Source organism: Cyprinodon tularosa, unplaced genomic scaffold, assembly GCF_016077235.1.
Source record: "Cyprinodon tularosa strain WSP-4 unplaced genomic scaffold, ASM1607723v1 ctg150, whole genome shotgun sequence".
In the NCBI taxonomy this organism is placed as follows: domain Eukaryota; kingdom Metazoa; phylum Chordata; class Actinopteri; order Cyprinodontiformes; family Cyprinodontidae; genus Cyprinodon; species Cyprinodon tularosa.
This window is the reverse complement of record NW_024038332.1, coordinates 885,119-911,296: the sequence shown is the minus strand read 5'-3', so window position 1 is coordinate 911,296 and position 26,178 is coordinate 885,119. Positions and strand designations below refer to the sequence as shown.

Here is a 26,178-nt window from a genome sequence, read left to right as displayed (position 1 = left end):
GACCCAGACCTCCAACCACCCACACCCCTCCTCCTGAGTCCCTCCTCCTTTTCTTTGCCTCCTCTCCTTTCTTCCCTTCCAGATAAAAATTGCAGCTCAGTTCCTACAAAAAAAACTCAAACTCTGAAATGACTTATTAGTGTATTTGCACAAAAAATGTTGTAATAACCTGTGATTCATGATCCAGGGACGCTGTCTTCACTTTACATGCATAACTTTTCAAAATGTAGTTAAACTTAAAGTGCATTGAAAAGCAACAACTAATATAACAAAATGTATATAGAACAGAGAGCAAGTGCAATAAGTGTCTAAACAGGGTTGGAAAGTTATGTTCCAAAAAAAAGGAATCTCTTTTTTTTATAGCTTGATTAAGAATTAAACTAAATTTATATTTGTGTTTACTGATTAGGCTGAATAAATGTTATTAACTATATTTACTTATATTTAAGAAAACAGATAACAGACAAAAGGTTTTGTGCGAGACCAAAGCCCTGTGAAACTAATATTGGTTTCTGACAGGAATCATGCAATTATGAAAGTAATCATGTAATATCATAACAGATGATCATGATTGATATCTTAAACTTTGAAAAACATGTTTGTCTGTTTATTTTATTTTTTATTTTTTTGGTTGGCATGATTACTCTCTGAATACTGAACAAGAAGAAGCTGCAGCTACCAGAATATAGAATGGCCACCCTGAAATAATTATTCTACTTGCTCTGAAGTAACTGAAGCTGCTGGATTTTAAACAATAGTTTGACAAAATATTAAGATGACATAACACTTTTCAAAGTTTAAACTTCTGAGCATGAAGATTTGTAGCCAGTAATGTTTCTGTGTTTGGCCACTGCAGCTCTGAATTCAGGAGCAGTACGATTGCAGAGAGAAAGCAAACAGGAATACAGAAACTACTGAGTGGAGATACTCAACAAAACTGCTCACCCATTATATTGAATCCTATTAAAATGTTGAAAAACATTATAACAGCAGTTTTGAAGAAGTGAGTTGCTATAATGCAAGTGATTCATAATTTAGGGTAGGTCATTAAAGGTCTAATCAGAAAATCCTGTTTTTATCAACTTTACTTTGCTTGTTTTTTGTCACCTAAAGGCTAAATGACCATCAGAGTGTTATTAATAATGGCGTAACAATAAACTACATCATATAAATAATTAATGGTCCAATGATATCCATACAATGAATCAGTGAAATTCACAATAAATGATAATAAAAATTTGTATATTCATGCAAGTATATATAATATTTAAGTCAAAAAGTATTTATTCAAGAATTAATATTTGTGCTCAAAACAAACTAAGAACATAAAAACTTATACTTCTCTTTTATATAATAAAATCAATGTCATTTTTCTTTGAAAGTCATTAATTTTTTTAAAACAAGTGATTTATAACGTAAATTTTGGGCTACAATACAAAGACCAAATTGGTTGTACTTGCTAATTTAATTTACAACACTGGAAAAATGAGTAATTCATGCAAAAATTGTTGTTGTTTTTTTTTTAAATCTTGATACTTCCCAATTGTATGTACTATGTAATAAGATTGCAACATTTCGTTTTGCCTAATATGTCTGACAAAGGTAAGTTCACTTTACTTGGATTTTTTTTTCAGTAAAACAAATAAATAAATATCTTAAACAAAAAAAAACCTTGCTAATTAATATAGATAAATTATTTAACTAATGCCTTTATTTTTTTATGTAGATGGAGCAGAATATTGTTATCATTTAACACTATGTTCATCTTTCTCAAACACATTAGCTCCCTCTGGTGGGAACCCTAGGTATTCTTAGTAAAAACTAAAATTTTTATATTCTAGATGTGGGTTTTTTTTAAACTAACAAAAAAAGTGTTTTTAAATGTGTTAGTCTGATTTGTAAAGATACAACATCATCATATTTACTTTTATTATAACCTAATTCATTTATTCTTTCTTTACTAAGACCTCTCAGTTCATCTGCTGTCAGCAGGCATGTGACGTTCCTCATTTCTTTGGATAACAATTATACATATTTTATGTATATATTTTAAACATAAAATATGTGTAGCTATTGAAGTAAAACATAACAAATAGCATTTAAACTCAGCTGTGTCTATTGCTAAATATTTTTGTAGCAAAAAGGCATATTTTGCAGTATTTTATTGTATTGAATTATGGAAGATCCTACACAGGCTTAATGTGGCACTCAGAGAAGTAGTTTAAGAACCACTGCACTATATGTTTACATATACATATTTTTTAACTTGTTTTGCCATTGACAATCCATTTTAAATGCATAATACAGATTTTTTTTCTAGATTTTAAAATGTTTAATTATTTAGAAATACTAATTTACTATAAATATCTCTCCTTAGGTCGACGGCTGCAGCTTTAGTTTAATCATGTTTTTGTTAATTGATATAAATGTTAATAACTGTGTTAGATGAGCAGATCCTTTGGCATCATATTATTTGCAACCTTTGGATTTGAACTATAAAAAAACTATATTGTGAGAGACTTTGCAATGTTATTAAAAATCCTTTTGTCATCCAAACAAATCTAAATAACATCTTGATAAAGCAACAGCATTTATACCCTTACTGATTACCTTGCAATATTTTGTTGGGGTAGTTTATCTTTCTTTTCTTCCTGACTGTGCATCATGGTCGTGCAAATGTTATTTGAAGCACTAAAAGAACAATATGGTGTTTGCTTATTCTCAAGGTGGCAAGCATGCAGTAACAGCAGATTAAATAATTCAGTCAGTGTTATAAACTAATTCATGCACGGGTCCAAATCTCAGCCTCTTCAACACCGCTGCTCCCAACTAGATGGTATCTTATACATATACTGTTTCGGGTTTAATGCAAAATAGTTGCTTGGATAATTATATAATCTTAAATGCTAATCTTGTGGCGAGCATGTAGTTGAGCAGGTGCATCCATGCGTTTCAGAAGGAGAAGGAATTGATTAGAGTGAACCAATTTTCCTTTAAAGCTTCAATAACTAATAACTAGCTTCAATTCCAACATATCATTTGGGAGATTTGTTGATAGAATTCACTCATTTTTCTTCTTTTTCATCTTGTCTTTCTGATCACAGAGGTTGCTGATCTACTAATGTAGCTTTCTGCTGGTACTGTGTGGTTCAAATAAAATAATATGTTTATATTTAGATTCTGATATTTTTTTGGTTCAGTGAAATTCCAATATTCACCTTAGTTAAAGAGAAAAGACATACACCTGCCTTGTTGAGATCACAGAATACTAAATAAAAGTTTATTTCCTGATTGTTTCACAGCGGTTACATAGGTAGACATGCCTATGGTAACGCACCTCAGCTCAGCATGATGTAAAATGTTATGATGCGACACACGGGAGTTGTATAAACTCTTCTGTAACTCTAAGCAACTCCTCTTACCTGTGTAAGATAACAATTTCTATCAAAATCTGTTATCATGTCTCCTGGGTTTTTTTTTTAACATATAATTGATGAAGTGTTATTTAAAGAGTTTGTCCTGAGTGATCTCTTTTCAGGAAAAGAACTGGAGAGAGAAAGCTTCAAGGTGCAGACACAGAGCTTTCCTTTAACAGTACTTAAAAAGAAGTGTAGAAAAAGACTACTTTTAAATAAATATATTTTTGTAATGAATATTGCTTTATGTATTTATTCAAATCACAATTTTTGAATTAAATTCTTACAAAGGAAATTATTATTATTTTAACATCTTTATTGTGAGGGTGACAATTTTTAATTGTGCAATTTTGATTGTGCTAAAAAATTATCTGCTATTATTTATTAGCCCCGGTCCTCAGGGCCAATTGTTCATGTGTTCGATGTTTCTCTATTGAAGAACACTTGAAATATGCGTATTACGCCCTCAGGAACCACCACATGTTGCAAAAGCCTGTTGCATGTTCCATGCAGAGCAGGTGTGTGGAGGCGGGAAAACACCCAAAACATGAAGGACGGTGGGGTCTGAGGACCAGGGTTAAGGAATACTGATCTAGAGGAAGCCTGGTTTTCTCCTTTATCTAAATAGCAGATCCCCAAGTTGAATAACAAAGCATTTATTGGATTAGCATATAAAGGATGTCTTTGGTCTTGGAATGAATACCAAAATATTACAAATCTTCATAACATTTTTAAATTTGGTTGCATATTTTCCATTTATCTTTAATTTTCCCACCTCTGTTACTCTCCTCATATTTGAGAGATACTTCCCCCAAATATTCATTCAATGCCTCCAAAGGGTGCTTTGTGTGTGCATCGTCTTTCTCCTTGATAACTGTGTGTCTGAAAGAATGATTTTCTTCTGACTCACCCTAAAACCCAGATCTTGTTTCTACTCACAGACTGTTAAAGAGTTTCAGCTGCTGTTCTAGACAGCTCTGAATCATTTACTTTTTTTTTAAAACATACAAGAGGCTAAAAGGAAATCAGATGTGACTTTTCTTTGTGAATACATTACTGTACATAGAGAAAATACTCTACCGATACATATAGATATCTAGTACAGTCCCTTTTAACATAATGCAGCAGTTCAATGCAATGTTCTTGTAACAAGGTTTGGCCCTTGTACTTTTTCTGGAGACTGCAGAACTAATACCTTTGTTGTTTTCAATGAGCTAAAATGAGGATAAGAGTTTTTTTCTTTACATCTGGTGTTCAGGTGTTTGATGAGTGACATTTACAGAGGACACACTTCCTTTCAACAGATAAGACCATGCACCAGATCAGGAAATGCACCACTTCTTTGTATTACTCATCACCCCCTGTATGACTGCAGTGCATCTGCATTGTACATGTTAGAACTCAGTGTTTAGAGCTATTCATTTAGGAAAACCCTTCTGTTGTTCACTTTAAGAACTCATTCTGTTCATTAAGTTAGATAACAACTGTCATAAGTACATTAATAACTGAAAAAGTTTCATACAGATTAAGGATGAGTCTCTAAAAAAACACAGAGGCACTAGGTTAGACAATATGAATAGCTACAGTGACTTGTATTAAACATTTCCAAATTTTATATCCTTAAAACCACAAACTTCATGGCAGAATATAGATTTTTTATGCTAGAGCAAGACAAATAAAAAATAAAAAAAAGATACATGATTACTCTGTCTTTACAAATACAAGCTTAAAACTGTGGCCTGCATTTGAATTCAGTGTACATACTGGTACTTAAAAGTTTTTCAAGTTTTTTTTGTTTTGTTTTTTTTTGCATATTCATCTTTGCAAAACAGACAGCTACCTTTACAGCTGGACTTTGCATGGGTGTTTCCAACCTACAGTATCAATATGCTTGGGCTTAGTTGTGGCTTTGTAACTTTAGTTGTAAATTTAATGCAGTTTTTCTGCTGGAAGGTGAATCGAAACCCTAGTTAAATTATTATTATTTTTTTTTAGTTTTAATGTTTTTTTCAACTATTGTTATTATTTACAGATTTCCCCGTTAACTAGGCTCATTAATCTGAAGTAACTAAATCTATCCAAACAGTAACATTTTGGTCTAATATAACCAGTTCACTTGTAGCCTTTAGGCTTATGTCAACTTGCCAATTGTATGAGTCTAAAGTGAAAACTCAATCTAAAAGACTCTTATCAGCACCAGCAGTGTCTGTGCCACGGGGGGAAAATAATCATTTTCATAGGGCTTTCATACAAGCGAATGTCGATTCACTGCATTAAGTCTTTTGCCGGGGTCTGAGCTCCAAAGAACTTATTCATTCAGGTCAATAAAACTTTCCTAATTGCATCCTTTCTCTGCATGACTCTCTCTGCATGAATAATATTTTTATAGCCTTCTTAAACCTTGCTCTTTGTTTGAACCACTCTTCAACGAAATGTTAATTCATGGATGTTTTAACCAATAATTTTCCTGTTGAGAAAAATCCCTTCCTAACCTCTGCTGCTCTCTGCGGCTCCTTCAGGGTTAAAACAAAGCTTTTACCTGTTGTTTTTGGTTCTGGCTCTCCATAGCCCCGTCAACTTAAGGTGTATTGCAATATCTTGGTAGTTTCCCAGTTGCACAAAACTCTTTCCATTTTCTGACTGAGACATGCTCCATGGAATTTCAAAAGTTGGGGGAATTGTTCTATAATCTAACCTTGCTTCAAACTTTTCACAAAAAAAGATCTTTTACCTTACCATGTGTCTATTTGTTTTGGATTTCATTATTCTGTTTGTTCAACAATTTGCCTTCAACTTTTGTTTAAGGTAACTTACTGTTAATGCAGATTTTATTTAGTGATACGTTATTAAAGACATATGCCATACTTATCAGATTTATATTTAAAAACAAAATAATACCACATACAAAATTAAAAACACTTTGTAGTTATATGACAATATGTGTTTGTCGTGAAAACAACCACTAACATAAAAAAGTATTGAAGTTTGAGGTAGATTTTTTTTTTAAATTCAAGGGCATGAATAATTTAACAACCCATGATACACATTATGGTAATTATTTTACTTAAACTTGTATTCAATTTCTTACAATATCAGTCAAACAGACGTACAGAAGAGGATTAGAGCCACTGAAAAAAATTGAAAAAAAGTTAACTGATTTCTTAATATGGTAAGAAAGTCAGAATTCTGACTTTTTTCTCAGAATTCTGACTCTAATCTCAGAATTCTGACTTTAATCTCAGAACTCTGACTTTTGACTCAGAATCCTGACTTTAATCTCAGAATTCTGACTTTAATCTCAGAATTTCGACCTTTTTCTCAGAATTCCGACTTTTTTCCTCAGAATTCCGACTTTTTTCCTCAGAATTCTGACTTTTTTCTCAGAATTCTAACTTCTTTTCTCAGAATTCTGACTTTTTCTCAGGCTTCTGACCTTAATCTCAGAATTCTGACTTTTGTCTCAGAATCCTGACTTTAATCTCAGAATTCTGACTTTAATCTCAAATTCTGACTTTTTTCTCAGAATTCTGACTTTAATCTCAGAATTCTCACTTTTTTCTCAGAATTCTGACTTTAATCTCAGAATTCTCACTTTTTTCTCAGAATTCTGACTTTAATCTCAGAATTCCGACCTTTTTCTCAGAATTCCGACTTTTTTCCTCAGAATTCAGACTTTTTTCCTCAGAATTCTGACATTTTTTCTCAGAATTCTGACTTATTTTCTAAGAATTATTACTTTTTTCTCAGAATTATGACTCTAATCTCAGAATTATGACTTTAATTTCAGAGCTCTGACTTTTTTCCCAAATAATAAAAAATAACTAACTTTTTTTTTTTTTCGGTGGCCCTAATCCTTTTCGGTAGACACGTCACCCCTTGGCTCTTCTAAAAAAGACAGCTTGCAGTATTTGCAGTATAGTATAAAACAAAGCTGTTTCTCTCTTCTTGAAGCGGAAATTGTTATGAGGCCGGAGCTTTTATTTTGAAATGTAAAATACCCGTTTGGCTCTTTTTCAAAGTGACGTGTACTGCTGACAGCGGCCGCGCATGCGCACTGAATCATAACACACTGCATATGAAGCCACTCCACTCATCTTCACGTCGCCTGCTTTTTTGCAGCGTAATTGTATTGGTTTCTCTGACAGCTGTGACTAAAGTGCTTTAGAAGACCAAGTTAGAGAATAAGCAGCCGTGCAGGGCTGTGAAAGTATGGTTGCTGTGAAAGCTGACCGCTTGGAGTTTGCTTCGGTTAGCAAATGGCTGTTCGTGTGGGAAGTCTGCCAGTGCGAGAAGTAAGTAAACTAACCGCTACTTTTAGCTACTTCACCACATCCATCCGCTTTAGCACCAACCCAGGAGCTCCAACACTTTAAACAAATAAAGCTTTTAGTATAACTTTAGAATTAGTGTACCAATCTGCACATATTGAGTCTTTCCTTCCTCTCCTAGCTTAAATTATGTTTTGTTTTGTTTGTTGTTTTAGAGGAAAAGAGTTTTGAAACGATGAGAACCTAAACCTGATCCAGACAAGTATGTGACAAACGGGCTCCAGTGTGGCCAAAAACTTGGTTACAGCCAAAATGGCTCGATTGGATGAAGTGGCGAACATAGCCCTCAGGGTGCCCAGCATTCTGCTTCTGGACCTGCTGTATAAATGTGACATCGAGGGATTGACTGAAAATCTCAAGGCTAAAAATGAGGACATGCTCTTCAAATACAAGTATGTCATCTGGAACATGTTCTATCTGGGTGAGTGACTGATCCTTTACTCAGACGTCAATATACTTGGAAATATTTATATATTTTTAATTAACCACTATTTGCTGCATCTAATGTACAATTCTGTTGTCTCTTTTATCTTCCCCTCTCTGGACAATGTTTTATTTTGTCTTATTTTTGCAGATATTGCAAGCTCAGTGAAATAGGGTAGAGAGGGTCTATACAATGATCTACCTTTTTTTTTCTTCTACCCCTGTCTACCTACCTAATCCTGCATATTTAGGGTTGTCTTCTTGAATGATAACCCTAAACCTCCATCTTAAATCTGTTGTAGCCTGAATCAGTTATTTCGTCCTCTTAATGCCCTGGATATAGCTCCCTACTTAACAGCTTCCGCCCAGCATCCACATTTCAATGTGATTATATTCTCAGGTTGTTCTGTATTGTTAGTTTTGTGCCACACACAGTTTCAGTTTCCACATTTGTACCATAGCTAAATCAATTTGAAAAGATCAGATAAACACTCACTTCATCAAAGGCCTTTCTTTTTTCAGTCTTTTTGTATACAAAGTTTGTACATACCCCTTATTCATGTGTTGATTTTGCTGCACGGGAGTTTGTTGCATTTCAGGGAGAAAAAATGTGGCATCCGAAATGAGGAACATTTCGGTGAAAAATCTGGAGCAACACATTAGACTAGACTAGAAAACTAAAGGTTAAGCAAAAACAGATCTTCCAAATTTATTGCCCTAAGCACAGAATAAGTGTTAAAGTAGCTTAAGGACAAGAAAGTTTATGTGTGACTTTGTCGCTCTATAAACTTCATATATTTACAGCAGTTCTGTCTGGAGGAAAATTACAGCGGGGTGTTGTGGAAAGTTTGTGGAAAAATACAGCTAAATTGCACAACTTTAAAGACTGTTTTATTGATTGTAGAATTTCTCACCTTATACAGAAAATGTTTTACACTAATATGTCAGACTGTGAGAAAATAAAAATGATTGTAACTTTAAGCAAGGGTGTTTTATTATGAAAAGGCCAGATTAGTGGGGCCTGTTACTGTCATTCTATGCAGCTTCCCCAAAGTTATCATGGCTGCTGGCGGACGGCCATCTATTGGAAGCTTTGTGGTTTTATGATTAATTAAACCCTTATAAGATTAGGAAGTCTTATAATATATCTCTGCTTCAAACTTCTCCAGAGTTTTCTCCCTGACCTGACTGCTGCATTCCTCAGAACTCCTGAAGCTATGTATCCACTAATAATACTCTCTTAAAAACGTCTGAGTCTTTTAAAAATCCTTTAATCAACCGTCTAAGCCAGAGGTCACAGATTAGCGGGCCGCGGTCCAGACCCAGACCCACCTGCTGGCTAATCCGGACCCAACCTGATTTCAAACATTTATATTTACCGCATGTTGTCCGTCCGCTGTGTCTAATTTCATTTGCGACACTTCTCCTGTTTGTACGGTAAAGCCCTCCGGGACCCGGCTGCACGTGATGCTACTTTTAGACATAGCAGGAAAACCTGTGGCAAGCCGGGCAAGAAGGAGATGGGAAAGAAGGAGAATGCGATTAGAAAAAGTGAAAGAAAGCGGGGACTGCTGGAATAACTGCGGTGAACTGGTGAAAGAAAATTGAAATGGCGTGCTCAAAGATGACCCTGCACATTTTGAGTATGTTTGGCTCCATACTGCTGTGAAGCAGGATTTTCCACGATAAACATTATAAAAAAATAAACATCGAGCCAGGCTCAAAATGAGCACCTTGATATGGGTTGGAGAATGGCTTTGTCGCTAATCACACCCAGGTTTAAATCTTTGCAGAGCAGCCTGCAGGTGAATTTATAAAATATGTGAATCAGGAAATTGTCTAGATATTGAACTGAATGATTGTTGTTCTCTACTTAAATAAGCACTTTAGATTTTAAAATGGAAAAATTATCTTTTTTTTAAATATTTTTTTATTTAAAAAGTCAGTGAATGCATGAATGCATAAACGCCTCATTTTATGTCAGTGTTAAATGCTGTTTAAAGTAACAGATTATGATTAAAAATGTCTCTGGACCTTTACTGGTTGATGATTTTCTTTATTCGGACTCTGCTGATTTTTAATTGGTGACCCCTGGTCTAAGCAGTTGGTTACCTTTGATTTTATTTAGAGGTTTAACAACAACAGGGAATGATTACAACTGATTTATAGCATTTGAATTGTGAAAATAAAATAAAAAGCCATATATTTTTCCTCTACTCTACATTCAGGTAAATATTGGTGTATTACCTAAAATCCTCATAAAATTCTCTAAAGTGGGACTCATATTTCTTGTTGCTTAATCTAAAGACAGCATCTTGACCTTCCTCCTCTTTACTCTTTATGATTTCGGTGAATCTAAAAGACTTTACCTTTTTAATGCTGTTCTGCTTTGTTCCTCAGCTCACCTGATCAACCTGGTCGTATTAATCCTGCCACTGAGACACATTGTTACGCTCTACCTTAATGTCCTCGTCGCCCTCCTTCTGTACATGGGGCATCAGGTTTCCAAGTGAGTTTTTTTTTTTTCTTATCTTTCAAAAATACCAATAAAAATAAAAATCTGAAATTAAGCTGATTATTATAAAAGAGCTTAGAATTGTCAGACAGTTTTTATCCTAGGGTGAAGAAGGTCATATTTTGACTAAGATATAACTGGATGTCTTTAGACCATAATTGAGTTTCTCTAGGAATCTTTTTAAGTAACTACACTGTCTTTATAATATTGCTGAAATGCAACAAACGTTAGTGTTACTTTATAAACAAATTCTTATCGTAATCAGGTCATTATTTTAGTGTGACAATTTCAGAAAAAAAAAAAAAAACTAAATTTAGACTAGTATTTATTTCCTGCTTTGTAATCCAGAGTGGAATCATTGGCAGCTTTGTTGATATGTTATTCATTTGCATCTGCTCTCTTTGCTCTTAGTCAGCGCTTAGAGAAATAGGGAGAGACTCTTCCTAGCTCTCGCTGCTGACTTCAGAGCGTAATTGTGGAACGATTGCCGCATTATTGCAAAGCCACTAAACTCACCAAAAACACAGGGAAAAGTCACTAGATTGTCTGTGATCACTTCTTTTTAAAGAAGTTGTCTGAGAGCTCTGAAAAGTCCACGAATAAAGCAAAAAAATTCACCAAGTTGGCAGCACTGGACTGTCTACATTTCCCTCATTACAGAGGGCAGCACAGAGCGCTGTAGCTACCACTTAGCTTAATTTACTAATGAGCAGCTTCACAGAAAGACAGACAAGAAGCCAGCAGGGATGGTTTTTCAAAAAAAAGTAAATTTTAACATTTTCTGGTATTTAGATTTATTTTAAGCTCTAATTATGATTGGAATAATTGAGCAAATATACAGTATGTGATGGCAATGCACCGTCAATTCAAGAACCTAAAAAGGAGCATAGCTTGTTTGGGAAATTTTCCATCTAAAACTTAATGATAATATCAGAGGAAAATGCTTTTATTTAATCCTATTATTTTTGGATCACAACATTTTGTACATGTGATTGAAAACCTCACTGTTTTCTTTTTAAGGGATTATGTTCGTGAGGAAGTGCAGGTTGGATATGAAGGAGCGGTCTATCTTAACTCCCTGGCCTTCAATAGATTTGTCTCTGCCATGACCAGTGAGTATGTCAGCCAGATTAGTTCCAGATGCACAACCATTAGCTTTATGAAGATCAGATTTCATCCAGTCTCAAATGACCGAAGGCGTGAAATGGAGATTCTAAATACGTTGTTTTGTTTGTGTTGTGAATCGGTTATTTTCTCAATTTGTTTCCAGAAGCTTCAGCGACAGTTATTTGTGCTCCTTTAGGATTAAGATCTAAAGTTATTTTCATTGAACCAGGTAGTTGTTTTCTGATTGGAAATTAAAGATGCTTTCTGAAAGAGAAAAAGACTATGTACACAGCGTGTTTTGTAAAAAAGAAAAAAAAAATCTTGTTTCCTAAATGATTAAAACATTGCTTTGTTTGCCTATGGCATCAGCATAAAAACAAACCATGAAGTTCCCTACTCTGTTCCTCAGCATGAGTATAGTTTTACCAAGACTGAAGGTTTCTCTTTAGGGATGTTATTAATTAATGAAATAATCTAAAGTTAACTGATTTTTATCGATCCACTGACAATTAACCAACAAGCAGTTATTTTGTTAAAAACTAGTTTTCTTTCCTATCAAGAGGATTTTTCTATAACGAGAAAGGCTAACTTTGTAATTTTTTTTTTTTTTTTTTTACAAAATCCAGAGTTAAAAAATGGTAGTATATAAAATAGTTTATTTTTTGTGCAATTTGAATTTAGATTATCTTACAAGAAAGATAATTGTTGCAAATTGTTAATTTGTAAATTCCCAAAACTAATTCTTGCCAGGAGCAGCAGATATATCAGCTACGATACAGAAATGTTTTGAACCAATGAAATTCAGTGATGTGTATGATGTCTAAACTAAAACAAAAATGGCTGCACTAGTTTTAGCTGAATATACCCACTGTTGCTTTTTGAAAAACGAGCAAAAGGATGTGTTTTTTGCCTTAGTGAATCCTGTAGGTGCTTGCACTCTCCCAGATTTTGTAAGACTTTGATTCTTCATTTAACTCTGCTAGTTATGAAACAAAACAAGCTGCTATTGCTGCTGTGATTGGCTCAAAGCTCGACATGTGAGGCAGGTACCCAATCGGCTCTAATAATTACACTGAATTTCCCTCCCTTTCTACAGGAGGCTTTTAAGTTTGTAGTTCAATTTGAATTCCATATGGTATCAATCTAGCTTATGCCAGGTTAGCATTTAAACTGACTAGATAAATAAAACAGTTTTTTGATATATTCTTTCACTTATTTATAAGATATAACAAACAGGAACCATTTAAGCTACTAAATATATTATATAAAGCAAAATCACTGAAAGCTGGTAGTTTTTATGGGTCCGGAACTCAGGCATTTTATTTAATATCCTTCTGCTTGAAGCAAAGCTTGAGGCGATGCAGTGAATTTTTACAGCATGAGGAGAGGCATAGGCCAGAATAAATGGTATAAATCCTCACAAAACTCTCCTGCTATGATATAAAACAGCAGCAGATACTACACAAAGATCTTAAGGGAGAAGTGCTAAAAAAAAAAATTTAAAGTATTTAAAAAGAATCTTCTTTTCAATCCACAACAGAAGTCTTTGAAATGACATCAATAGGAGTAGTTAGTTGCTGTTCCGCATTTAAATGGCTAAATCATAATGTCAGTGTTTTCAATAAAAGGATCAACAATTAATTTTCCTTATGTTCAAGTTTATTTTTTATTTGTTATGTTCTTCTTGTCTCATTGTCTTAACAATTTATTTTGTTTTAGAGCTTTCAATTTGCTGAGTAATTAATAAAAACAAATATTTATTTTTAAAATATTTATTAGTTTAAAATAAACATTGTAATTTTAAACATTTTTAAATGCATTTGAATGAAATAAAAATGTTTGAATGAGATTTCATTGTAGTTTGTTGAAGTGTTAATAAGATTTGCCTGTTTAATAGCAAATTGAAAGGAGGGCGGAGAAAACTTCATGATTGTGAAATTTCAGAAAACAAACTTCCTCTTTCAGTCTCTTGTCAGATTTTGATGCTTCTGAAACTTCTTATTTCTTTTTTTGTCAAACTATCCCTCTTTTTTTTGCAAAATAAATATAGAAAATCTTTCATTATGGGTTTTGAAAGAAACTCTGTGTTAGTGATATTAAGTTTAAATCAAAATAAAAGATAATTTAATCTTTCTGTCTTCTGCTGTTGCAGGTCAGATCATTCTCAGCACGCTTTGTGCCTTCCTGATGAAAACCAGAAAGGTGTGGTTATTCTCTGCTCACATGCTCCCCCTGCTGGCCAAACTCTGCAGTGTCCCTAACTCCACCCTGCTGACGGTCAACACTTTATCCATGGGTCTGAGCGCTGCAGGGATCGTCCTGTTCCTCCTCTGCAACCTTTTTGTGCCATATCGCCTCGCAAGGGCCGCCTATTCAGAGCTGCTTCAGCTGGAGGTAATAACACCCTGAACCTGTGGTGTGAACCGTTATCATCTCAATGTCTGTAGGTTCACAGCAGCATGGAAGAGAAAAAAAAAGATTTAGGCTTGTTTAACGTTCGTAGAGTCGGTCATGTTATAACTTGAAGGTTTAATGTATTTTTGGGGAAATTATTGAGACCAACAGAAAGTCATCATCAGAATGGGCTACTTTGTGCTTTCCCATGAAATTTTACCCATTAGAACTTACTCAGGATTGTGTTTTCCCAATAAAATGCTTATAAAAATGACACAGACTCTTAATGATTGTTGTGTTTATTAAATTCAGCCAACAGCTTTTCAGCTTTTCAAACTTTTTTACACCCCTCATCACATCAGGTCTCCTGTCCCATAGGTGATTGAGCTCTACAGACTGCTGGCTTTAGGAATCTCTCTGTGGAATCAGTTTGCTGTTCCAGCTCTCTTCATCGTCTTCTGGTTTGTTCTGTTTGCCGTCCAGCTGTACTCAGATGCCACGTCAGCCAGCGCCTCCTCATCTTATCAGGGAATCCTGTTCTTCTTGCTCACTAGGTAACTTTGATCTGCCTGAGTTCTCTTATGCGTTCATTGCCATTACAGTTATTTTTTTTTTCTGCGTTTGCCGAAAACCAACCCTGCAGCGTGTCGGAATGCTGTTCCACACCATACTCTCTTCTGGGTCTCACCTTCGTGGTGTCCTATCTGGCCCTCGGACTTCTCAACCTGTGCAAATTTTACCTGGGAGGTTATGCAGCCGTTCAGAATGAGAACGTCATGCACAGGTGAGATGCTGTCAGCAGCTTGCTTTTGCTTCACTGTTCTATGCTTTTAATTCATAAGAAATAACACAATTTGATATAAAAACTGCATTTGGACTGGACCTTGCAAGAGGATTAATTTGCAACTACACTAAATTGGTAATATTTAAAACACAGCAGCGGCCTAAAAAGATTTGCCAGTTTTCTTCAACCAAAGAAGTGTTGACCCATCTCCCTCCTCAGCAGCTTGAATATTAAAGATGGGATGAAACGTCAATTAAAAGTTCTCTCCCATCATTAATGACGTCTCTCAGTAGTGAAGGAAACGTAGAAACAGACCTGTGTGTCCAACTTAATGGTTTTGTTGCTTTATTTAGGGACTTTTCAGACACCTCTAGCAACTTCTTTTTTTAAAAATGGGCCACAGATGAATCTAGTGAATTTCTCCTCTGTTTTTGGTGAGTTTAGTGACTTTGCATGAAAGCAATGATCGGACTACAAAGCAGGATATAAGTATGATGTAAATATGTCAGTTTTTCTATCCATACCAAAGCCAGTGACATCACTCATTTAGATTGGCAGGCAAACATGGCGGATATAAAAAACTGAAATGGATAGGGATAGCGACAAATATACTTATGAATCTTCATCAAAAGAGCATATTTTAACAGATGGCAAACAAAACCCAGTGAACGAAAAAAGCCCTGCAAATTGCTGCCCCATATGTTGGTGCCTATGAGGAAAATGTTTAGGCTTTTTTTTTTTACATCACTCAAAGAGCCCACTGCCATCAGCGCATCAGATTGCTATTATTATTATTGATAACACCAAAAATGCGTCAATTAAACCAGAACACGATACCTTTAGCTCCTGTCAGATGAGAACTGATCACCCGGTGTGATGTCACTGGTTTTGTCGCTGCAGCCAAAGCATTGGGTTGCTAAGGCGCATTCTAAGATTAGGCTAAAAGATCTGATAAAAATGTTTATTAACTATGACTCTCCAGTCCTCACTGTGAAAGAAATTAAAGATGCATGTCTCTAAATAACTAACTTTTTGTCCCATCTTTAAAATCCACTCCAAGTTATCAGCTCAGTATGCTAATTATAAAAAAAAAATAGTTTAAGCTATTGGAGTTGGTCTTCTGTGATGGCTCATTTCAGATGCATCTACTTATGCTGACCGCTGTTAGATTCTGATATATTTCCCTCTGTGTTCAAACAGTGCAACATATGTGGCCCGTGCCGTTAGTGTGTCCATGACCGGCTGAATGACTGAATGTAGTGTAAAGCGCTTTGGTTAAGTCTCCTGGCCATTTCCAACTTGTTCTCTGCTACTTATTTATTCCAGTTTAATAGCTTTAAGATAAAAAATAATTAAATAAATGAAGAAAAAACAATCAGAAACCCTGTGAAAGAGAAGTTTTGCTTGTAGTGGCATTTTGGCTTGGTTTTTTATCCTGCAGAAACTGATCAGTAGGGAAGGTACTGTTTACTTTAGAACAGACAGGTCCGCAGTAACCGGCAATGCTAAATAGATGCTAATGGTAGAACAGGGCAATATGGCTTAAAAATCTAATCTCAGATTTTACTTTTTTTATTTTTTAAATCTAATTAATCACATTTTTTTAAAACCTAAGATTTAAAATAAGCTGTAAAATAGCTTGATAACAAATGTTTCACAAAAAACTGTGAAAATATAACAAACTAGGGGGGACACGATACAACTTTTCCATTTACAATACAGATATTAACCAGATACACTATCAACCTTATTCAAACATACTTTTATTACTTATTTATTGTTGTGCAATGATGGAAAATGCTTGATCAAGTGATATTTTCAAAATGGTGAACAATACTCATTAGGTATGAGAATAACTGACCCATTTCTTATTCACCAAAAAGTTAAATAAACTTTTAACTGAAGCAGATAGAAGCAAAGGGTTTCTATGAGCTTTCTAACAGAGAGGCAGGCCAGTATATTTAACCTTTTTTTGTTAAATTTTCTTTTCCTCATTTCAGGTTGCTTTTTTTTTTTTTTTATGAGAAAGTTTTTTTAACCTTTAGTTCACGTTTCTTTAACTTCTCCTTGTGTTTTTTTTTTCTCAGAGGTGTAACAGAGGGAGTCACTCTTCTCCTGCTGGCCCTTCAGACAGGCCTGTTAGACATGCAGGCGCTGCAGCGCACCTTCCTCCTTAGCATCATCCTCTTCATTGTGTTGACATCAACCTTGCAGTCGATGATTGAAATAACAGATCCAATTATTCTAGCCCTGGGCGCGTCACGCAACAGGTACCAGCAGCACAGCCCATCTGTTTCCTTTAGTCAAAACTCAAACCAGTCAGAGCTAAATGTTTTTTACAGCCTCAGGTTTTTTCTCTCTGTTTGTTCTTTACTTTTAGGAGTTTGTGGAAACACTTTCGTGGCCTCAGCATGTGTCTGCTTCTGCTGATTTTCCCCGTGTTTATGGCTTATAAAATCTCCCAGTTCTTCCACATGGACTTCTGGCTTCTTATACTGGTGTCCAGCTGCATGCTAACCTCCCTTCAGGTCAGGATGCTGTATTTTCTGCCATATTGAACAAAATTAATTAAGCAACATTGCTCTAAATAATTGTGATTATTTAAACTGCAACACAACTTTTTCTTTTTTGATATAGAGGGGAAAAGTAGATATTTTCTTATCTTTTTGTGTCCTGTAACCCTAACCCTATAACTTCTATTTAATGTTGCTTCATACCGTTCAGAAATGTTCCTATAAGTGTATCCTCTGTCAGGTAAATCACATTTCTGTGATCCTTACAAAGGTAAAGCTGGCCTGGAGGCAAAGTCCATGTCTTTCTAGGTATTAGTGGTTATCATGAGTAGGTTGCACTCTAATGTTCCCCTATCACCTTGTTTCTTTTGCTTTCTTTGGCAGGGGCCCAACATTATGAACCTTCCAACCAGCCGTTTCACATTTTCCAAATACCTACTGGGCACGAGGCATATACTTCCAAGTTTTATATATAGAAATGCAGCCAATCTCTGAGCACTAACCATTTTAACCTTTTATAGGGCACTCAGTGAAATACTATGAAAATCAGAATGTTAAGCCAAGAGTGTTAGAGGAGGACAGAACCCGACCATATTGCTTTTGTAACATTTAATATGACTTCTCATTGGCCTCATGGAAGGCGCATTTTTTAAAGTGGAGAGGGCGGGTCTTTTAAAACAATCGCGAAAAGCCTCCACAATACCTTTTAAGTTATAACATCATGCTTCAGCATATCATAGATTAATGTTGGGTAATTTTTTTCCGTTGTATTATTTCTAGTTGCATTTGAAATAAGAATTATATTAAAGTCATTCATTGATATTCTTTGAAAGACCCGCACTCTCCACATAAAAAAAAAAATTGTGCTTGTGCGAGAGCATTCACGAACCCATTTCTCCTTGTGCAGGCTCTGTTTAATAAGTTGCTTGCTACTTTCTAAGTAAGTAACTTGCTAAGTTGCATACAAGCTTACTGTGTCCAAATGTCTGCTCTAACCCCTCAAACCCTCAAGCACTATATAGAGCGGGGACTTTATAGCAAACTCAGTTAACCTACCGTTCAGAAAAATGATCACTGCTTTTTGCTCCCTTGGTCACGTAACTCCTCCTCCATCGCACTGTGCCTGTGCCATCTATGTTCTTTGTCACCGCTGTCAGGTAGCGACATCCTATGGTGACAGCGGGCTGCTTTGACGGCAAATTTCATAATGCTTTGCGAGAGAACTCCCAGCGCAAAGCATTCTAGGATATATCTGCTTCTTCTGAGGCCGTTCTTTATTTCTCATACACTTCGTAGACGCTTTTTCTCTTAAAGCCTTACGTAAACGTATCACCAGAATGATTGACAGTTAGGAGAACCACGTATTTAGATGATCCACCCAGAAATAAAAGATCGTCCTATATACCTTAAAGCCCAGGTAAAGCTGGTTATGACTATTTAATCTTTGAAGCAACATTTTTTTTTTCCATGTCACAATGACTGCAGTGCGTACAGAGAGTTTTTTGCTATGCATATCCCCATCTGTGCATTTTTTTTGTTATTTTTTCACCTCTCTTCCAGTTTTCCTCAAAGGTAAAACATCCAGCGCTACAAAGCAAAGTCTCACTTCATGACAAGCCTCATGTTTTTATATTTAGAGGTCCAGAGACGATTAGCATTTCAGCTTATTTCTAGGGAAGTATTCTGTTTGTTGAAATGTTTTGATTTTTGTACGTCCCAGTCTGCCCTTCCTGCGCTCTGTGTGATTGAAATAACAGATCTAATTATTCTAGCCCTGAACAGGGAAAACCTGATTCTTTTCTCTTGTGATTGACAGATTTTATTTTGAAACTTAAACCAAACCAGATGTGTTTTACTTTGTAACCGGGTCTCTCTTTGTGTCAGACCCATAAAATTACTGCTGTGTTGCTGTGAAATCTGACTAAAATAGACCTTACCTACACTACCCCTCTTCAGGAAAATCATGTCGAGTGTGTTCATCCCCATGGACCCTCAATTAAACTTGCACCAGTTTGTCAGCAGTGCTCAGTCATCAAATGACTTTTACATGATCTACCATGACCGGCAGGTCATTATAGAAAACCACAGATTTTAAATGCTGGTCGTTGTTTCTGAGCATACACGCGTCCTTTTCCAGTGTTTGGTCCATGTTTGTTTCCGTCAGAGTGCCCAAGACAGGGACACAAATTACCTGTTAACAGAGGGAAGAGGAGACTGCATTCTTAGAAAGATCAGCAGGGAATCAGTGTGAGAACACAGAGAGGGAGCACCATAAATAGGATGAGGGGGCCAGCCATGTAGCCCTGTGGAGCTAAGGAACCACAGCGGTAGGTGGGAGGAGCCCGCTGGGCAAACAGCGCACCAGAGCAGGGAGATAAGGCCCAAAGTTGGTCCTCGAGGGCCGTTGTCCTGCAGGTTTTAGAGGTTTCCCTGCTTTAGCACAGCTGATTATGATGATTGCAGTTGAGCAAAAGCCTGTTAATGAGCTTTCAATTAAAATTAGCTGTGGTGGAGCAAGGCAACCTCTAAAACCTGCAGGACAGCGGCCCTCTAGGACAGACTTTGGGGATGCCTGATTTAGAGGCTACCTGCAGAAGAGGAAGAAAGAGGGGGTCAGAAGAGCCTGCCAGGCAGACGGAGTGGGGAGAGAAGGAGACTGCTGGTCATTTTGGAGGAAGGATCACCAAACAGTCCTTCTAGGGCTAAATTAAAACAGCATTTTTAAAAGTCACCTTAAAACAACCTAAAAATAAGCAATACCAGTTCATCGTTTTTCTCTGTCTTCGAATTTTGATTTAAAAAGCTTGTCTCCACTGCCTCCTTCACTAAACACTGGTCAGCTCATATCACCATTTGTATTTTTTTTTTTATATTATGTTTCAGTACAGGGGCCATAAGAGGGGATAGGACCAGTTCTAGGAGCACTGTCCACCCATGGAGCAGCTATTGATCATAAACTGAAGCCATAGGAACTCCTAGATAGCTGTACTGACAGAGAATTCATCAACAGTAGAAAAAAAAACATGGCAAAATGTTTTTGCCTCAGAAACCTTATGTATATCGTCTCCTGGTTGGTTCGACTGCTGAGTTCTTTAGAGGCCCTGGGGGTTCCTCATTTTAAAGTTTTTGTTTAAAGTTCCATTGATATTGTCACACTATTAACTCATATCTCATAACTCAGGTTTGTTTAGGGTGGGCATCTGCTAAGAAGGTCCTTGACTTCCTGTATTATGAGTTTCCATAAACAGCAACAATGATGATGTTGATGATTCCTGTTTAGGTCACAGGCACAATGCTGATCTACTTCCTCTTCATGGTGGAGCTGTTTCGCAGCGACCCAATCGAGAGCCTGGACGAAGTGATCTACTGGGTGAACGCCATCAGCAGGGTGCTGGAGTTCCTGGTGGCGCTCTGCGTGGTGGCCTACGGCACCTGGGAGTCTCTGTTCGGGGAGTGGAGCTGGATGGGCGCCTCTGTCATCATCATCCACTCGTATTTCAATGTTTGGCTCCGAGCTCAGTCTGGCTGGAAGAGCTTCCTGCTCCGACGGGAAGCAGCTAAAAAGATCAACTCTCTTCCCAGAGCCACAGCGGAGCAGCTGGACCAACACAATGACGTTTGCTCCATCTGCTTCCAGGTGGGTTACTCATTTCGCAGGCTGATCGCTGCGGTCAATTTAAGGTTGGGTGCTTTTAGCTGGATGTTCCAAATAGCTCAACATCATTTTAGATGCAAACAGACTTTTTTTTTTTTTTTTTAAAGGAGGCATCACCTGGAAATCTGACTAAAACCTTATTTACTCATGAACAAATGATTTTCTTTTTCTTTTTAACAGACATATATGTACCATTACATTGAAAAGTCAGATGTAGAACATTTGGGACAAAATTTTTATCTAAATACGCCTTTTTTATCATTACTTTATAAAAAGAAAACCGTATCTAGATAAATATCATATAACACCGTGCAGCTAAAAAACACTGAGATAACTGTAGTCGTATTGCCCAGCAGACATATTTTCTTCAGACTGAAACAGCTGATCTAATGATTTTCAATGAAGACATCATCAAAATAAGCAAAGCTAGAAACAAAATTTCTATTTCCTTGTTTGAACAAAAAAAAAGCTAATTTTACCAAAGACATGATCTAACATGATTGATCTATCTCAGGAGCTGAGCGTCCTGCAATGCCTCATGGTAAAGCGGTAGCTCTGCCTGATGTTAATTAAATAAGCCAATCTACTTGAACTTTAGGAGCTTATATCAAAAGATGAATGAAAATGAAAATTACCGTTCATAACAAAAGCAAACAGGGACACAGCATCAAGGTAAGAACCAACCAATCTGTATTTATAATTTTTACTTTAGACTGTAGAGGCTAGCAGTGCTGTTACTATTATCACAGCATTAACAAAGATGTTTACCGGTACTCGTGACTATAAAATCTTTGGCCACATCTGAAAGCCTCAGCAGCCTTAGCTTCTTCTTTAGCAATGTTTCAGTCCGTTTCTTTGCACTTGTTTTCACACTGCAACTTAAACTTTTCTTTAAACTCATTGTTTACCTCCTGTACACATGTGCAATGTTGTACTTCCGTCGTTATCGTGAATATACACAAAGGGCTTTATTTACTTACTGAATGATCAAAAACATAGCATGAAACTCCAAAATAACAACTAATACGCCAGTAGGGTGTGATAATCTTTCAGAAAAACGTGTGTAACCGGAGTGAGTTACTGGTGTATAAAAACAAAAATGGTCAAATAAGCTGACTATGTACCTTTAAAACGTGTTTGCTGGTATTGATCCTAAAACCTGCTCGTAGACTCTGCCCACAGTGTGAGAGTGGCTGGCATTTTTTAAAATCTTTTTTCTGTTTGCTCGTTATTTAAACCAGAAAAGCCCAAAAGAGTGCCTTCCACAGAGCGCTGTTTCATTCCTCCTCCTATATTTGCATCATTGTGGAACATTACCCAGTCGTGCTATCATCATCATTCCCGTCCATATTCCATCAAAAGACTTGGATTTAGACAGAAATTTTGTTAAGAATATTTAATTGCAGCTTTGAAAACAGTAAAAGATACATAAAAACAATAATATAAACATATGGCTTTATATTTACAGTTCTAAAATTTCATTTTTTTTATAATAAAATATAATGAATATAATATAATAGAATAGAATTACCCATTTTACAAAACATTCAGCAGTCTAATGGCAGTGGGGAAGAAACTGTTAAGGAATCTGTTGGACACGCATCGGATGCTTCAAAGCCTCTTCCCAGAGGACAGCAGGGAGAACGGTCCCTGGTGGAGGTGTAAGGGGTCAGTTATGGGCTTGTGACACACAGCGCTGGAATTAAATGTCTTTAATGGAGGGAAGGAAGGTGCAATTCCACCAATTAATGATCTACCTGTAGGCTGAAACAATTAGATCCATTATGATTATTGATATAATTGTTAACTAATTTGGTCATGGAAAACAGATTATTGTTTAAAGTAATGGTACATGGATTCTAAAACAGGCCATTGGATGAAAGGGGTGGTTCAAAAATACACAACTTCTTGATTTAAGATCATAAATCTGCAATATTCACTGATGCATTGTGGTGCAGTAATGTTTGGTGTGATTTTCTAAAGATATGGAAAAAAGATAGATGGTGGAGGCTGTCTCACCAGCTGTTTTAGTTTTGGTCACTACTCAAGATTTGTTTGCTTTTCCATAAACTTCTACCTCGGGGGATATTGTTGTTTCAAACAATCCTCACCTGACATGGGATTCCTGTTAAAACTGCCCCTGAAGAAAAGATATAAACTCCGCCCAGAATAAGATATCCAAGAGATCAACTTCCTTTTTTTCTTATTTAAGGCCGACATGTGCTGCTGAATTTTTATTTATTTTAATTTATTTTATTTTATTTTGTTGGGGGGGTTGAAGCTATTTTTTTTTTCTACTTCCTCCAAAGTGACACAATGATAACTAATGTTACACAACTCTTAATATAAACCAAAAAGGAACATTAAGGAGCTAAAAATAAAGGGAGGCATGGCTGCTGAATGCACCAATGATTTGGTGAATGCATGAACGTATCGGTCGATGTCGATACTAGAAAGAAAAAAAAATCTAATATTGACCCGAAATATCAGCAGGCTGATATAACAGTCTATAACACCACAAGTTCTTTAAAAAACACACACATGATAATTGGAATATTAAAAGTAAGGTACAGCAATGAATCAATGTTCTCTTACCACATAGAAACACATTTTATTTAAAAAAAAATGAATTATCCTCTCTGATCGACTCCTAACCAAATCAGTAACAAGTCAGTTTCTTTGTTCACTTCTGATTAAAGCCTATGAAAAATCCTTTTATCAGATTCATCTTTTTTTATGTTTCCACTTTATCGCAGTTTTTTGCACCGTTTGATCCTCCTTCAAGCTGCTCCACTAGTCGGATTGCAAAAAAAATCCCCTGTGAACAAAGAACTGAAATTTTTCCACAGATTCTGCCTCCAGAAGTAGCCACTGTGTAGAACAAGAAGCCCAGAAGCCTGGATGTCAAGCTGTCCTCTCTGGCTTCATGTCCGTTCTGTCAACAAACCACAGCCGAGCATTTAAACAAAATACTTGACACAGTGTGGACTTTTAGACGTGTTGTTCCTGTTTTTCCAGCTTGACTCTACCTCCTCTAGTTCTTGCTTTCAGTTTTTTGTTTGTTTGTTTGTATGCTTACAAAAATATTGATACAGATAAATCATTTGTGTATAAATTATATTTCTGTAAAGCACTGGTTACTGTGGCCAACAACCAGCTGGCTCTTAACGATTGTTGTTAAACCAGATTTGTGTTTCTCTCCAGGAAATGAGCTCAGCTGTCATCACATACTGTGGACATTTCTTCCATGGCAACTGTCTCCGCAAGTGGCTGTACGTGCAGGAAACGTGCCCCATGTGCCACCAAACGGTCCGACCGACACCCCCAGGTCAGATTCCAAGCGACGGCGATCGAGCAGCTCCGCCGCAGAGGGACGCACAGGAAGCAGAACAGAATCTCGAGGGTGGAGCAGCGAACGAAGCGCAGAGCATCGAGGGAAATCCTGATCCTGCCCTGCAAGATCAGGGATCTGATCCTGACGGTGAAGCCGTCCAAGACCTCTCTTTCAGATCCAAATGTGTCCTCCCAGTTGATCCCTCTGGCTCCTGTAATAAACTGGACAGAACTTCTCAATGTCACAGCCAGGTTGAGGTGAACGGGGCAGATTTATCTCAGAATGAGAACCAATCAGTGTCTGATTTAGCAGAACTCCCCCATCCTAATCACCATAGGACTTCTGAATCAGGGTACAGCCTTCATCCATTCAAGGATCGAAAGCTTGTATGCAGTGGTCCCCAAACATCTCATGAATCATGTAAGCAAACATCAGACTCTGCTGACCACGTGAACAGCCATCATCGTCTCTGCCCACATTTAGATTTGCTCAGTAAGGGTGAACCTGTCCCACAGGTCCCCCAGGCCTCGTCCTCAGGTACCGCCGATTCCTCTACAGCAGCGGCCGAGCGTCCTCCATCTGTGCCTTGAAGGATTTCAAATCCAAAGAGGGCGCGATCTGCCTTCTTTTTGTGAACCAGTGTATAAAAAGAATCGTATGTCCCATCAGGCATTATATTGAATGTTGTCCACATAAAGAAAAGCAACACCTCTGAGTATTGGACCTATTTCTGTACACAGAGTAAAAACTATCACCAACCTTAAAAAAAACTATCATCCTGAATCAGTGTTTTTTCTTTACTATTTATTTTGCTTTTATCAGTTTTAATTTACCTTCTTTTGTAGCATGATAAAGAGCAGATTTTGTTTAAATATTGCTATCATAGCCATAATCTAAGATAATGTAATATTTTGGTTCTTTTCTGGATGTAATGTTAGCATCAAACTGAACATGAAGGAGTTACTTTAGAGACTTACTTGATCTGACTTTTTGAATATTTACCGCAAGTTCATCTCCAATTTTAAAACAATTCTTGGAATTGTATTTTAATGCAAAAGAAGCAAAAGTCATAAACTCCTGCAACAAATGTATTTATTTCATGTCTTTATTTCAGCAGCCGATAAAGAAGAATCACAGGAATTAGCCTGTACCCTTTAGCTTACTTCTATTTCATGGGGTTTTATGGTGTAGAACATTTGAAAGTAAGGGCATCTTAGTGATTGAAAGGACAACGTGACATGATTTCTAGATTTTTTTTTTATTATTATTTTTTGCAAATAAAAACCTGTGAGGTGGTGTGCATTTATATTTGTGTGGAAACTTCTCACTGCTGCTAAAGCTGCAAATGGTGCTGTCTTGTGTCCAGTCAAAAAAAAGGAAAACTTCAGCTACATCATCTACCAGATTTTTTTTTTCTTCCCATATTGCCCTGTATTCAGCTCCCTCAACGTTTCCAACTCAAGTCTAACCTGCCTTCTTGTTTCTGATGATGATGAACTGAACTGCATCCCCACAAAGTGACTCTGTCACTCGCCACCATGTTTCATAGTGGGGAAAGATTTCAAAAAAGTTTTCATTATCTCCTCCAGTTACCACAGGCCACTTGGCTACTCCTCTGTTATCTTTTTCTTCCCAGTGCTGTCATTTTTAGGTGGGTGGCCATATCTTTGTAGATTGTACAGTTGTACAAGAAGGCATGAGATCCCACT

The 26,178-nt window shown here is 36.5% G+C and overlaps 1 protein-coding gene across 1 annotated transcript; it reads left to right on the top strand.

The window, feature by feature from the left end:
- Window positions 1-7,468: 7,468 nt before the first annotated feature.
- Window positions 7,469-25,775, top strand: zmp:0000000662 (RING finger protein 145). Its single transcript, XM_038279482.1, has 11 exons — window positions 7,469-7,708; window positions 7,900-8,165; window positions 10,568-10,676; window positions 11,703-11,794; window positions 13,942-14,183; window positions 14,562-14,737; window positions 14,827-14,967; window positions 17,055-17,237; window positions 17,348-17,495; window positions 20,761-21,117; window positions 24,340-25,775. Exons 2-11 carry the CDS (start codon window positions 7,997-7,999, stop codon window positions 25,057-25,059), a joined length of 2,337 nt encoding a protein of 778 aa, XP_038135410.1. The 5' UTR covers window positions 7,469-7,708; window positions 7,900-7,996; the 3' UTR covers window positions 25,060-25,775.
- Window positions 25,776-26,178: the final 403 nt, after the last annotated feature.

Coding starts and splice junctions, on each gene's coding strand:
- zmp:0000000662 (XM_038279482.1), top strand. CDS start 7,997: ATGGCTCGATTGGATGAAGTGGCGAACATAGCCCTCAGGGTGCCCAGC. Junction 11,795..13,941: donor ATTTGTCTCTGCCATGACCA/GTGAGTATGTCA, acceptor CTGCTGTTGCAG/GTCAGATCATTCTCAGCACG. Junction 14,738..14,826: donor CTGTTCTTCTTGCTCACTAG/GTAACTTTGATC, acceptor CCAACCCTGCAG/CGTGTCGGAATGCTGTTCCA.